At 38.4% G+C, this 16382-nt stretch overlaps 1 protein-coding gene across 1 annotated transcript; it reads right to left on the bottom strand.

The window, feature by feature from the left end:
- Positions 1 to 6319: 6319 nt before the first annotated feature.
- Positions 6320 to 14186, bottom strand: LOC121241864 (cytochrome c oxidase assembly protein COX15). Its single transcript, XM_041139717.1, has 8 exons — positions 13851 to 14186; positions 9186 to 9484; positions 8660 to 8885; positions 8335 to 8580; positions 8115 to 8225; positions 7370 to 7501; positions 6550 to 6804; positions 6320 to 6504 (listed from the first exon to the last, which is right to left on the bottom strand). The coding sequence occupies exons 1-7, from the start codon at positions 14001 to 14003 to the stop codon at positions 6634 to 6636; spliced, it is 1338 nt and encodes a 445-aa protein (XP_040995651.1). The 5' UTR covers positions 14004 to 14186; the 3' UTR covers positions 6320 to 6504; positions 6550 to 6633.
- Positions 14187 to 16382: the final 2196 nt, after the last annotated feature.

A 16382-nucleotide genomic window follows, 5' to 3' on the forward strand; every position in this document is an offset into this window, starting at 1 on the left:
GATCCTATTTTACACACTCCAGAGTGGACAAAAGAGTTCCACTATAACATTCATCTTCCTAACATTTGGGATCGTTATAAAACATGTACAAACTTTCCTTTGGAAACATTGTTCAACCCCAATGCATGTGACATGAGAATTTAAACATTTCTTTTTAATAAAACATGTGGGCATGTGAAATGCCGTGAGCCATGTATGCATGAAATCAAATACAGTACATTTCGGTTTATGGCTTGAAAACATCAGAAAATTCGTATGCATAACTTGTTACATAGGCAAACATTTGATACATATCAAGAATGTAGTAACAATGATCAATCCAATCATATTCATAAGGACATGGCCAAAACTTTCAAGACTTACAAAAGCATGTTGCAAATCATCATCTTAACAAAAGAGGAAATCCGAAACATCATAGACCATAGATCATGACAAAGTCATCATATAAAATCGAAACATTATTCACATTTGATCATGGCATGGTCATCATATAAATCCGAAACATCATACACATTGAAACATCGAAACATCACACACATTTAATCATGAAATAACGAGCATACACAATAACAACAAAAGATGAAAAGTTTACAAAACATATACAAATATTATCTGAGGTAAGTTGAGGGTCTACTTATAAAAATCCGTAGCAAGATATTACAAACAAGCAAACTGAAATAAGGTTCGTGTAACTCATTAGAGACAAGGAACAAAGCCCTAATCCGATGTGTGTGTAGAGTTGTTAGGGTTCTTTGTATGTTCATGGAGGTACTTTAAGCATTCGGCCTCGAGGCTTTTGAAAAAGAAAAATGATTGTGTGTCTTTGACCTTGGTTTGGTCTTGGATGTGTAAGTGATGTGCATGTGGTATGGTCAAGACTCTTTGAAGATGGGATAAAGATTTTAGATCCTCTAACTTTCGGCCTCCCCATCTTGGGAAAAACCCTAGTTTTTCCAAGAGATTTCTAAAGGTTAAAACAAGCCCTTGTGAGTGTGTGTGACTGTTCCTCTTGATCTAAAGTCCCTTGAGATCCCATCACCCTTGAGTTGGGCGTGTGTGTATAATGGATGGTGAGAGTTTGGACTTTACCGTGTGGCTCTCATCCCTTGAAGATGTGACTCCTTGCTTGTGCTTTGAGAGAAAGGAAAAATGGTGTTTGCTTGTAGAGAAAGTGTAAGAAAAAATGGTTGTGGAACTTGAAAAGGCAAGTTTTGTAAGTGGTGTGTAGGAGAGAATGGAGAGAGAGAGAGAGGCAAGTGCAAAATCCGAAAATGGCAAAGGGAAAGCATTTGGGCGTATGGCCTCCTCCCTTTTTATGGACCTATTCAACTCCCACCTAATTCCCCATTGGATGCTAGAAGACCTATGCATATATGCCATGTGATGGGTTCTTCTCCCCATGGCCGAAACTCTCCCACTTCCTCGTGTATCATTGCTTTGCTTTGGGAAGACCAAGAGTCCATTGGACAAGTGGCGTATGCCTTCTTTTTCCCATAAGGATCCATCACTTTCTTGTGTTGCCCCTTCCCTAGGTAACCCTTCCACTATCCAAGGCCTTCTTGAAACCCTAAAGAGTGACAAGTGACAAAAGCAGGTTGAAATCCTATGATGGGCGAGCTAGTCCCCATGGCCGAAATGCCAAATGTCTCTTGGAGACTTGTGCCTTTGATTTGTTGCCTTCCCATGTGTCCCTTCTTCTTCTTCAAATCATTGCAAGCCTTGAAACTCACCAAAATCCTAAGGTGGCATGTGGGGCTCTTAGGGTTACAAAATCCTAAGGTCTCTCACCCCCTTTCCCCATATTGTGTCCAGATTCATAGTGTTTTTGCATCTGTGACAAGTGTCAAGGAGTAAATGGATAGGGTGTGTGCCCTACGTCTCACTAGGTTCCCAACCCTAATCTCAAAGGCTTGGCCGAATCTGATGGGCCTTGTGGGCTTCTCCTATGGGCTTTGGATGCTAAAATGCTGGGACTATAATTTAATAATTAAAAAACCCAATGACTTTAAGCTTTAGGCATGGCCCATAGTGATGACATAAGACGAGCGAAGACTTGGCTAAATTTGGGTTATCACATCGCCCCTTAAGAAAAGACTTTGTCTTCGAAATCAGCATCGTAAACATCAATTGAGAATAACTTCCAACTAGTATTATCGAGGTTATTACCTCTATTACTCGCAGCCGTGGATTCTTCAGATGATGATGATAAGGGTGGTACTCCATTTTCTTCCTCTGTTAGTGAATCTTGTGATAAATAAAATATCGCGTCCAAATCATAATCGTAGTACATATTCACTCACTCTCATTTAACTTATGCTCTATCTCGAGTTTAGTGTCTTCAATGGGTTGACCCTCCTCAAGGAAATGAATGCGGTCCGTAGAGGTATCTGATGTCTCAAATGGTGTATACCTATTCGCACGAGCTTCTGCTGCGCGACTTATCTTTGCTTCGTGGTTGAGTCCGAGTAAACGTATTCCTTCAATGTCCTTCCACACCAACAGATCGTGCGGGAGTTGTCGCTCCTCATGCGGTAACTCCTTTCATGGGTGAAATCTTAATGTACACCCAATCTCCAATTGCAAACTCTAGACTCCTTCGTCGGTTATCGACATAACTTTTCTGTTGATTCTGGGTCGCTTTCATTCTATCTTGAATTAATGCTACTTGCTTACGAACTTCTTGCAAGTATTCGGGCCAAAAAATCTTCTTTTCTCCGAGTTTGTCCCAATACAATGGGGATCTACACTTTCTTCCATACAGTGCCTCGTAAGGTGCCATTTGTATCGTGGATTAGAAACTGTTGTTGTAGGAAAATTCTACCAATGGCAAGTAACTTTCTCAATGACTTTCTCAATCACCACTCAATTCCAGCACACATGCTCGCAGTATATCTTCCAATGTTTTGATCGTATGTTCAGTTTATTTTTCTGTCTGAGGATGATATGTGCTACTAAATCTCATCTTGTATCTAGCATCCTTTGTAAACTCTGCCATAAACGAGAAGTGAAACACGTATCTCTATCTGACACTATGGACTTAGGTACTCTATGCAATCGAACTATCTCTTTAACATATATTCAAGAAAGCTTATCCATAAAGTATGTATTAGCTATGAGCAGAAAACGTGTACTCTTTGTCAGCCTGTCGACCGCAACCCAAGTCGAGTTCTTTTCCGATGATGTCCTTGGTAGACCTATCACAAAGTCCATGGACACATCTTCCTATTTCCACTCTGGGATTGGCAATGGCTACAATTCTCCAACTGGCCTTTGATGTTCAGCCTTCACCAATTGGCAAACAGAGCATTTTGCCACGAATTCTGCTACGTTCTTAATTCCTTTCCACCAAAATTTATCTTTCAAATCCCGATACATCTTAGTGCTACTAGGATGAGCTGTATAAGGGGCACAATGAGCTTCCCTCAAAATCCTTTCCTTCAATTTCAGGATTGCAGGAATTACCTTCCTTTCTTTATAATATAGCATTATGTTTCCTCTGATAGTAAAATGATGTGGTCCTTTACATCTAGAAATCTTTTGTCGAAGCTTTTCCAATTTCTCATCCTTGCGTTGCCCTTCTAAGATCTCTTCCTCAATTAATGGTATGATCTCTTGCACTACTGCTAACAGGGCATCTCTTGAAGAGTTCCTGATCAACAAATTCCTCATTCCTGCTAATAGATATGGCAAATCGGTCTGAGCCTTGCGGTTAAGGGCATCTGCTACCACATTGGCCTTTCTGGGATGATACTTTATTTCACACTGGTAGTGGCTAATAGTCACAACCCATCTCCTCAGCCTCATATTCAAATTCTTCTGATTAAACAAATACTTGAGACCCTTATGATCTTGAACACTTTGCATTTTCACCCATACAAATAATGTCTCCAAATTTTTAATGTGAAGACCATTGTAGCTAACTCTAAGTCGTGAGTAGGATAGTTTTGCTCGTGATCCTTGAGTTGTTGTGAAGCATAACCGACAACTCGTCCTTCCTACATTAGCACACATCCTAATTCCATCTTAGAAGCATCACTATAAACCGCATAAGGCTTATGAAGTTCAGGTAAAGCCAATGCCGATGTTGTGGTTAGCTTCTTCTTCAGCTCCTAGAAACTCTTCTCACACTCTCACTCCAAAAATACTTGGCATTCTTCTTCATCATTGTCGTTAAAGGACCAATGAGTTTAGAAAATCCTTTCACAAACCTCTAGTAGTATCCTACTAGACTAAGGAAACTTCGTATTTCATGGGCATTGGTCGGCCTCTACCATTCCATTACAACTTCTATCTTGGCAGGGTCTATAGCCACTCCTTTAACAAAAATGACATGTCCCAAAAACTTCACCTCTCGAAGCCAAAACTCACACTTGCTAAGTTTGGCATAAAGTTGATGTTCTTGCAAGGTCTCCAATACTAACCTCAAATGTTTCCTATGTTCTTCATCACTTCGGGAATATATCAGTATATCATCTATGAATACCACCACAAAACTATCTACTACCTAAAGATCCAATTCATCAAATCCATAAATGTTGCTGGAGCATTCGTCAATCAGAAAGGCATCATAACTAAGAACTCAAAATGTCTATAACAAGTTCAAAGGGTAGTCTTAGGCACATCCTATTACTTGATTTTGAGTTGGTGATACCGGATCACAAATCTATCTTAGAAAATACCAAAGCTCCTTATAATTGGTCCAATAAATCATCAATCCTCGACAAGGGATATTTGTTCTTGATAGTCACTTTGTTCAATTCTCGATAATCAATCCACATCCTTAACGTTCCATCATTCTTCATGACTAGGACCGATGCTTCCCAAGGAGATGAACTAAGGTGAATAAAGCCCTTCTCCAGGAGTTCCTCAATCTGAACCTTTAATTACTTCAATTATGTCAAAGCCATTTGGTAAGGTGCCTTGTGCACTAGGGGCATTGCTGACTCTAGCTCGATTACGAACTCTGTTTCTCAATCTGGGGGTAACCAGGCAAATCGCCGGCAAAAACTTTAGAGAAATCTTCTATTATTGGAATTTCCTGGACTCCTCTAGGTTCTCCTGTCGTGCTAGTCATTACTACCAAATAATTGACAATTCCTCTTATCATGCTCTTCTTAACTTGTTTGGCCATTACCACCGACAAAATGATTGTCAAGTGCAGCATGTCCATCGAATGGGTAATGAGGCAACTCATAGATTGGCTAGACATGCTTGGCATGTAGAGAATGTTGAAATGTGGTGGGACAATGTCCCAAATTCAGTGTCACAAGCTATTTGGCTTGATGCAAACAGTTTGTAATGGTTTGGATGTAATGAAGTCTGTTTTCCTATATATATATATATATATATGTATATATATATATATATGTATATATATATATATATGTATATATATAAAACAATCACTTGAAATTGCTATTTAGTTGAAATTAAATTATTGATGGAAGACCATGCTGCTAATTTTATAGTAATTCAAATCTAATAATTTTGTGTTTTATAATGTAATGTATAAATACCAAATAATATAATATGTATTGGATTGCATTGTGCTACATGCATTTTACATGATGAATATTGGATTTTTTTTTTCACGTGCATTTAATTAAAAAAGGTAATTAGTTATTTCTACCTTCAGTTACTTTTAACATAAGATTTAGTTTTCCATTTTAACATATTTTATTATTGTGAACAATGTTCAATGCATTAGTGTTGTGCTTTTCAACATGACTTCTTGAAATTTTTTTAATAAGATATAGGCTTTATAAAAATAAATAAAAATAAAAAATTATGCTTTTCAAATTTAAGGAAATATGGACTTGAAAAAAATTTAAAGAATCCGAGTACAACCCGGTATCCGAATTCACCCGGGTACCGACCCAGGTCATAACCCAGATTAAGTATTAACCTAGGCCACAACCCTAACCAAGTGTGAACCCAATTCCGTGCCCAGGTACTCGACCCAGGGTCTGGGTGAACAGTAGTAAACTAGGTTATCATGGAGTTAGGTGTAAGTGTGAGTAGGGTACCGAATTTGAGGGTAGGAGTGCTTAGTTTGGATCCCCAACTCCTCTCACCTCATCTCAACTCATTATTACAATTGTTTTAAATTCCAACACAAAATATAATAAACAATTCAACATTTTCAAATTCTAAAATAATAATAATATTCTAAAAATATTTTGTCATCTCAACTCAATTCAACTGAACTCACTTCAACATCCAAACGTAGCCTTAATTGAGTCATGCTCGGACTCGAGATTCCTTTTTTCCAATTTCATAGATCATATTAACTGGAAGAAGAACATGTTACTTGTATATATATATATATATTTTTTTGATAAGTATGTTATTTATATATATAAAAGTTTTAGAGCTGAAAATTCTCTTGAAGTTCCAAAAGGCGCTGCCACCAGAAAATGGCGTATAATCAGGACAGCAACGTTGTTGACCACTCGATTACAAATGACAATTTCTCATTATTGTCTAGGCATAAAAGTTTATAGAGCCCATATGCGTTCCCATAAAGTTAAGATGGACTTGCGAACTAGAAAACAGGAGATGTGTTTAACAAGAGAAATTAAAATGTAATAGGAATTGCTCCATCCATCCACAAACCGAGGTCGCAAAAAGAATCTAGGTTGTCTTTGCGACTTGAGGCAAAGATTTGAGAAGGGACCCTGACGGCCTCCTCACAGTGTGATTGAGTAGGATCATAAATGTCAAAAGAGTTAAGGCCCCAGCCTGATGTGCAGTGCCAAGTGAAACAGGTACATATGACAAAAGCGTTGATATTCCCAAGGTGACCTGCGATTGATTATTTTAGAATGAGAACACGTTCTGTATTCCGAAACAAGGTTTTTTTTTTTTTAACTTAATGATTAAGAATTTGTAATTTTTTTTTTAAATGTTTAAATGGGTATAAGAAATGTTTGAAGTAAAAATTGCACTGTTGAGTACAAAAATTAAGTGAGAGCCTCGGTGGCCCTAGCACCACTCTTCCAAAAAAGGCTGTTACAGACTATAACCTTAAACTACCATTTTCCTATATGTGAAAAAGGAAAATGATAATTAGCTCCATGTTTTTGCCTCATCAAAGTTTCCGCTCGGGTATTTTATTTTATTTTTTATTTTTATTTTCTTAATGTTCAAGGATGCTTAAAAAATGTTTGAAAGAAAATGAAAAAAGAAAATTGCAATTTGCACTAGTGGTAACTTTGAGGGGGAAAATACATGGAGTAGCAGCAGCACCCATGTGAAAATGAAATAATGGCATTTAGAAACTATCTTCACCTTCATTTTGGTAGAAGGAAGAAACCATGACTGGATAGAGAGCAGGAAAATTAAGAAAGGGTTATAGGCAAACAATTACCTGCAGAGAAGCCATGCCGACGATACTTCCAATCAAAGATTTAACAGCAGGATGTATGTCCAACTTCCTGGTTGACCACCATAAAGTACCAATTGAAAGTAAGGTAGCAGTAGCTAGGATTCGGTGGTCAAGCTGCAAACATGATAAAATACTGGACTTAACTTTTCTTTCAAGTACTAGATATTAATAATTAAGAAGATGTTAATATCAATGTGAAGCTTTGAATTACAAGAATTAATACATTTCATCAAGTTTTGAAGGAGTTCATATGATACAAAAGTTAGAAATTCTACGAATTAAAATGCATAGTTATTTGCATTTGTGTTTAATTGTTAACCGTGCAACAGCTGCAATAATATCAAGCCCATCGGCAATGCGGTAAATGGGGCCATGATTTAGAGACCCAGTTACTGTTTGGGGAAAAACTACTCGACGGATGAAGGGATTAATGATTTTTCTCAAAAGATTTATGCCTCTGTTTAGATTAGAAACTCCCTTGATCAAACCTAAAATGCCCCACTAAAGATGGTACTCACGGAAAAACTAAAAAGTGTATACCACATAAAATATTATCATTCAAAAATAGAAATTCCAAATGAAAATATCAGGACTTCTATTCTCAATTATTCCCTTTTCTTTATAGTAATTTTCAAATTTCCCAATTCTAGTGAAGCAACCTCACATCGTTAGCAAATAGCTTTTGACATGATCATCCAGATGTTTCAAATTAGCTGAGGGTAAATACCTGAACAGTTGATGTATTCTCAAAGAAGTTTCGAATTACTGGCTTCAAGTCAAAAACGTCTGGTGGTATCCATGTATCACCCATCTTTGGAAAAGTATTATAAGCATGCCCCTGGCATATTTAACATGTCCTGTGGTCATAATTTGTAAACACTGCAGAACATCTAGAAGTTCATTGTGACAGATGAGAAGCAAGAAAAAAATACGACACCAAAACATACAGCATCGTTTCCAGCAACAAATGCTCCAGAGACAGCAGTAATGGCAACAAGTAAACTGACAGGAAGGGCAATTCTCTTTACTTTTGCTGCTCCACGAACCCAACTAACTGATTCCGCAGGTGGTTCAGGCATAACAACAGAAAGACCAGTCCATAAAAGACCACAGTAAATAGAAAATGCTGATGTAAGATGAGCTGCAAGACGGTAGGGGCTCACTCTTGGCTGGACATATTCAGATGCTGGCTCCTGTGGAGACAGAATATCTTAGGAACTTAATTCCAAAAAAAAATTGTAAACAAATTGACAGAAGATCATACTTTCTAACCTCCAAACCACTTTTAACCATCCACCAGCCAATTAAACCCTGGCCAGCACCAAGGGCAAAAAGAGCAGAGAGCCTCAGTCCAAGTTGTAAGGTAATATATCCTTTACGAAGGAAATATGAAAAAGGCAAAGCAAACATAATGCCTAGAGCCCTTCCCCACATACGATGTGCATACTCCATCCAATATATGAATTTGAACTCTTCAATACTCATTCCTCGGTTGACACTACAAGAGATCAAAATTAAGTAAATATCATTAAATCAACAAGACCCCCTATAATCTGAGATGATGCTATAACTTCAATTATAAATACAGCAAATCCAATAAACCACATGCAACTGATAAAGATAAAATTGCAGGGTATATCGATTTTGGTCTTGTTCGTAACCAGCTAATAATCTACTTTAGGGAATACTTTCGGCATAAATTTATGTTGAAAGCATGTATGTACAAATTCTAAATGGTGCCAAACAAGTTTAATGCAGTAGCATTGCACTTTATACATGTAACGTTGCTTGTACTTACCGCTTATACTCAGGGGACTGCTTATATTTCTCAAACTCATGATACCAGTCCTCATCCACTAGAGGAGGGAGGCTACCAGTAAATTTCCAATCAGTCATGGAAAGACCAGATCGTGTTAATCTTGTGACACCACCAAGAACCACCATACTAAACACCCACGCAGCAGAGCCAAAAAGCCATATCCCAACCATTTTCTGAGCATGGGAGCCGGCAGTAACTAACATCTTTGCTCCCTCCTTATGTACTGTGCCAGAAGATGCAACAGTGGACATATTTCTGATTGATGGCACACAATAACCCTGAAAAATGGCACATATAATTTCTTTCTATTCAGATCCTACAGCACAGAAGCTCCATAACAAAGTGAATGCTTTTTAAAATTTGACATCAGAAGGAAATCAAATTGCATGATTGAGATTTCTATAATATCTACGCACATTTATACATGAATTCCAAAAACAGATCCACAGTCATGTTGGGATGCTTGTTCTCCCCCTCCCTTTTTCTTTATCAGGAAATAGTTCTGATTTTATCAGGGACAGATTTAAATTGGGGCCCGGGGGTACCATGGCCATGAGGGGACATCTTTTCGGTTGGAAGTATTTTCTACGCTTGAGGTTGCGAGGAAAGCCATAGCAAACCCACTCCAGACATATGTGTGTATATATATATATATACAACTTTTTATTTGTATTAAAGATCTTGGTGGGTGCCAGGAGTTTCGCAATGCTTTCCCATGACCACCTCAAAACCCCCCAACTTTTATGATTTCACATGAAAAGGGTATGAAATACGTCTAACTCTCATTAAAAAACCCACATTTCTTTCCACAAAGATCTCCATGAACATTATGTAATCCGTTCCACAAACTTGTTCAATCAGCTCTCTCTTGCTCTCTCTCTCTCTCTCTCTCTCTCCATGTGTGTGTGCATGCCCCCCCCCCCCCCCACCGGAGAACAGTCATTATTTGGCTCTGTCCCTGAATTTTGTTATGCAGTCAGTTGACATGATGTCTTTCTTCCTTTTCTTTCTTTCCAAACTTCATTTCCCTCTCAAGTACATGGAATAGAATGTAGTGTAACAACCCTTCCCCTATGTTAAGAATGTTACGTACATTCGTAACCTTACTCCCAGTAAAGAGATTAAACATCATAATAGTACCTCATTTATTGAATCATAAAACTAGCTTGGCATAGCAAAGTTTCATAAAATGAAGAAAAAACATGATAATGTAAACATAATTTAACTCTAAAGCAATGGCCCACATAAATAAAGTCTTCCAAAAAAATCTCCTAAAATCCTCCGAGGAAAGTTCACAATCCTCAAAAAGTCTATCATTTCGTTCTCACCAAATACACCAGAAAATACAAATAGGAGCCATCGCCAAATACGTCAACTGGAACTTTCTGTTTTATTTATTAAGTAGATGTGCTTTTGGGGAAAGATGGCTGGGGTGGATGAAGCATTGCATGACAACAGCTCGGTTCTCAGTTTTGGTAAATGGCGATCATGTGGGTTTTTTTAATAGCTCATGGGGGCTACGACAAGGTGATCCACTATCGCCACTCTTATTTGTGCTTGTGATGATGTAGGCTCTTAGTAGAATGGTGTTGGCTGCAGTAGAGGGGGTTTTTTTTAAGGATTTTCAGCGGGGGCTGCTAATCATGGCTCTACCACTATTTCTCATCTCTTGTTTGCAGATGATACATTGCTGTTTTGTGAGGATGAGGCAGGAAATATTCAAGCTTTGAAGGCCATTTTACTATGTTTTGAAGCGACATACAAATTAAAGATAAACCTTGCTAAAACAGAGATGGTTGCGGTAGGTGAGGTAAGAAATATTAGAGGATTGGCCAACATATTGGGTTGTGCGGTTTCTTCACTGCCGTTGAAGTATCTTGGTCTTCCATTAGGAGCAACTTTCAAAGCCAAGACAATTTGGGAAGAGGTGTTAGAGAAATTAGAACATAGGTTAGCCGGGTGGAAAAGGATATACTTATCGAGGGGCGAATCACACTTTTGAAGAGCACTCTATCTAACCTTCCCACATATTTCTTATCTCTATTTCCCCTTCCAGCAAGCATTGCGTCTATGATCGAGAAACTCCAACGTGATTTTCTGTGGGGTGGTCTAGGTGAGGAGTTTAAATTTCATCTAGTTGGTTTGGATAGAGTGTGTACTCCTTTGAGAGATGGTGGGTTGGGAGTCCGTAATGTTAGGTTCTTCAATAAGGCTCTACTAGGGGAATGGTTGTGGCATTATAATCACGAGAGGGAAGCCATATGGAAATGGGTGATTGATGCGAAGTATGGGAGTGCAAGGGGGGGTTGGTGTTCTAATGAGGGGAGGGGGGCTTACGGGGTTGGGTTGTGGAAGTATATAAGGCAAGGGTGGGGGATTATTCGAGTAACACTTGGCTGCGTTTGGGGGATGGCAGCAGAGTTAGCTTTTGGGAGGATGTGTGGGTGGGAGATTCGGCTCTTAAGGATGCTTCTCCTAATATTTTCAGAATTGCACGAGATAAGGAATTTATGGTGGCTGATGTGAGGAGATTGGTCATGGTTCACAGGTATGAAATATCAACCTTACTAGGGAGGCACAAGATTGGGAAGTGAGTGTGCTGGAGGAGTTCTTCAACCTGCTGTATAACATCATTGTTGGGGTTCAAGCTAAAGACAGGATGGAATGGAGACCTTCTAAGAAAAGGAAATTCTCGGTTCGCTCCTTTTATGATATAATTTCAGCTCAAACTAGGCCAAATCTTCCGTGGAAGAACATATGGAGGAGTAAAGCACCCCCCCAAAGCTGCATTCTTTGTTTGAATAGCAGCTCTAGGGAAGATCCTAACCATGGAACAGCCTCCAATAGAATGTCTTAGTGAATTAAACCAATGTTCTAGAGAGAGAATAGAAGGTGTTTGTGGGGCTGCATCTTACCTAGGGTGGCAGAGAGTGGCGGCACAATGGTAGCGGCAGCGGCAGCGGCAGCCTTGAGAATCGTATAACACTTTGATGATATGAAACTTAGAGGAGTGTATTGAGCTGCCTCTGGTTTGCTGATAGGCTTAGGAGACTGCTAGGAGAGTTTCACTTAGGTAGAGAATGCTTTGGGGTTTCTGGACCTAAGGGCTGAAGTATGGGAATAGAGGCTGTTGGTATAAACCTGGCAGCCCCTTATTACTAATTTTGATTGAGTAATTGCACAGTTTCTGAGCTGACTGTAGATCCCTCAATCCTAGAAATTTCCATGTGAGTTGTATAAGGAAAGATCTCTAATACTTGCTATAATGGGTTGGGAGTGATTGCTGGAGATTTCAATGCTGGCTGGACAGTTATTTCATGAGTCAACTTCCTTCCTAATTAGTCCTAAAGTCTTGGCAATCTCTTCCTTAATTAGCTCTTGTGCTAATAAAAATAAAGTCTTGCCTAATGGATTCAGGAATTTCGAAATCCCGCTGCCCAACAGTTTTTGGAAACTCCCCAAGTCCTATTTTCAACAATCCTTTAAATATGTACAAAAACTGACAAATATGTCAAATATTCTAAATTAACTTGTGCACCGAGCTGGCACCACAAGCTGTCCAGCGGGCTGGACAGGAAGCCCACTAATCCAATACTCACTATTATGCATAATTAAAAGCCCAACCATCTATAAAGTCAAATAATAGCATTATCAAAAAAGTTAATCAAATAAGATAAATCTGGCCGATGCATAGTTGAAAGTTAGCCAAAACTTTGAATCCAATTCTTGGGGGTGACATGTAGCCACTTGATCTACGACAGATCAGATTAAGATTTTTCTAGTTGGAAGCTGCATTGGAATTACACCAAGGTTGATATTAAGAGTGCTGCCAAATGAACCAAGTGAACAAGGAGTCAGCCTTCATTCAAACTATCCGGTTTTTTTCTTTTTCTTTTCAATTATAACTGAGGCACAAGTAACACATGAATATGCATGATGTATTTTTGCGAACACAAGTATTAGGCATCGTTTGTTTTCATAAGTGAGATGAGATGAATTTATATAAAAGTTAAAAATTGAATAAAATATTTTAGAATATTTTTTTTAGTATTATTTTTGTTTTGCGATTTGAAAAAGTTGAATTGTTTATTTTATTTTGCGTGAAAATTTGAAAAAATTGTAATAATTAGATGAGATGAGAATGGTTATGAAAACAAGCGAGGCCTTACTGTCGAATTTCTTTACTAGTTAAGAAAAGTGAAAACAGAAAAAGCCATTCCTAACGTCTCAGCATAGACCAGTAAGTCCAACAAATTCACTACTCCAGAACTTTTAAAAATGTACCGTACCCAGGACTTGACCGTAAAAGAAAACGAAGGCTTCCCAAGGACTTCCACAAAGGCACTAGTATCTCTCGATTTCGTGCAAAAGCCTATCAACCCCACCCCCCGCGGGGGTTCCGGCAAAAGAAGGCCTTTATTTCTTTTGGCCAGAAAACGAGATTGGGAGTGCATCTACTAGGCCAAACAAAGATCATACGCATGTGTGTGCATTTTCAGGTTATTTTGAATTGTGCATCGGTAGCATAGCACCCCCCCCAAAACCCATCCTAGCAAATCTATCGGAGACCCATCTCCGGAAATTAAAAGAATCGAAGCTTCTGATTTTAACTTTATATGTAAAGAAAGGAGCAAGTAACGGGACCTTCGGCAAAGACCTGAAGCATTTCCTAGTGATTTGGCAAGCGAGGAATCCATTGAGCGGCTCGGGGAAATCCGTAGACGGAGTTGCTTTCCTGAGATTGTATGTCCCATTCGGTCGTTTGATCCTCTTCAGAAATCCTAGCGTGCGGAACATCTCTCAGAGCCCTGCTCTATCACAGAAAATCGAGGGTTTAACAAGGTTTTTCTGCCCTCTCACTCCGTGTAAAACGACAACGTTTGAGACCGCTCCCTCCATAATTGCCAACCAAAGACATTCTTACATCTTATTACCCTTGAGAGAAATGCTTGGGATCCCCGGTAACGGGTCCGAGCATTTCTCCCGACAGTATTTTTTTATTATTATTATTATTTAATGGTTAGAGAAGTATTTTTTAATGATATTATAAATTTATTTTTTAAATATTTAAATATACCAAAAAAATGAATGAAAATAAATAAAAAAAAATAGAAAAATATTTCTTTTTGCCTTCTCTGAAGATCCTCGGGTACATCCCCGAGGGCATGTAGCACTATCCTATCCTTAATTACATTGGGTGACATGAGATATAAAATTTTAGTATCTCTCTTAGTTATCAACTGGTAGGGCTATCCAAACTCTCGAAAATTCGATTCCAACTTATACTCCGCCAATAAAATAGAGTCGGAGTTTTTTTTGCATTTAAAGTCAAAGTCGAATTTGCCGTGTGGCCGACTTCGATATTACCTCCAATTTCGAATCTAACTTTGACCCCCAACTTCGACATTAATAAAAATATATATTATTTTATATTGATCATATATATTCGTGCAAAAAGTCTAAAATTGACTAATAATCAATTAAATTTATTTTAATTTACTAATATTAATTGATCATATCATTTTATTAGTCAGTTAAATTTAAAATATTAAAAATTTAACTGACTAATAATCAATGTGATAATTGTGAAAGAATAATATTAATAGATTAATAACTAATTTTTACGTACACAGTGTGTTAAAGCATAAATTCGCACAACAGGTAGAATAGAAGAAAAGAGTCATCCCCGACCCTGGTGATTTGGGTGTCGATATGGTGCTCGAACCATATCGACACCCAAATTTAAATGAAGAGATAAACACAGAGATTTGCGTGGTTCGGTGTAAAGTTCACGTCCACAAAGTGCTCAGACGAGTGGTAGTGTCATATGCAAAAACCCATACTCCATTTGAAGGGTCACGTCTGGAATGGGTTTGCAGGAGCAGTTATGACTCCGCAAATTGTATCATATAAATCCAGAGGTATGACCCAATGCCATGTATGAGATCCTCATTTGAGGAAGGATTGAGGATCGGGCATGTGGACAACGCCCTGACTGTCTCTCTCTGTCATCTTGTAGTATGACAGTTGAGACTATATGACTTTATCCAAGCCTACCTTGAGTCATAAATATGTCAGAATGACATTTGATAGTCCGACCCTATGGACATGAGACAAAATCTCACTTTTGAGATCTAAAACACCTAAATACTTGTGGAGTTGGATTCTTCATAGGAACCAACGAAGGAGATTAGTAGCGACGTAGCAACCCCGACACTAAGAAGTAGGTTAGTTTCTAGTATAGAATTGGAGAATGTGAGGTAAATGTTATATATAATAGGCATATGTAATTTTTTAACCTTTCCCATTTCTAATCATGAATAAATCTAATTTTCGTCATTATGTTTACTCTTAAATTTACTTGCTAATTCTCGAGACCTTGCATGTGTTTACAGTGTGAGAAAGCATTATCTCTATGTGAGAAATCATTATTTCTGTGTGAGAAAGTATTATCTTTGTGTCAAAAAGCATTATCTCTATGTGAGAAATCATTGTCTCTGTGCGAGAAGTATGTAACGTGTGTTGATCATCATGGGACGGAACGAAAAATTCCTCAAACCATTCCTGAGAAACGTTGCCACCAGTTTCATATGGGAAAAATAATTTGTCGTGATAATTGGGGTAGAGTGGTTTTGTGTTGGCCTCACCTGATATGCGTGAAGGAAAATCCCCCGGACATAGCACATGTGGTGTCCTCGAGTTGGTTGGCCGAGTAGACGTTTCTCCGGTGCAACATGTTATCTCTGTGTGATGACCATTGTATCTATGTGATGACAATTATGACTATGAATCCTTATTCATGTGACGATTTTTATGAATTGTGGAATGAGAATTTCCATACTGGTCCGTCAGTCGAGCCTGTGCAAGACGTCGAGGGCCTATCCCAACCCAAGCCTCATCCTCCAAACGGCCCTAGAGTCACCTAAGGAGCCCAGCCCACGAATTACACCAGCTTGAGAAAGGAGCGTTGCACAAGAAAAGACATCGATAGGGACAGATGAGACTCGCCACTTCTGACACCCATTGTGACACCTAGCAATAAAGGATCTATATCGGCAAGAGGGTGGGAAACTGTGACACCCCGTATTTTAGTGTATTTTTACTGAAGGAATTATTTTTATGTAATTAAAATTTATTCTCTTATTTTAAATTGGTTGATTTTTAGTAAGTTTATTT

The sequence above is a fragment of the Juglans microcarpa x Juglans regia genome, chromosome 8D, assembly GCF_004785595.1.
Source record: "Juglans microcarpa x Juglans regia isolate MS1-56 chromosome 8D, Jm3101_v1.0, whole genome shotgun sequence".
NCBI lineage: Eukaryota > Viridiplantae > Streptophyta > Magnoliopsida > Fagales > Juglandaceae > Juglans > Juglans microcarpa x Juglans regia.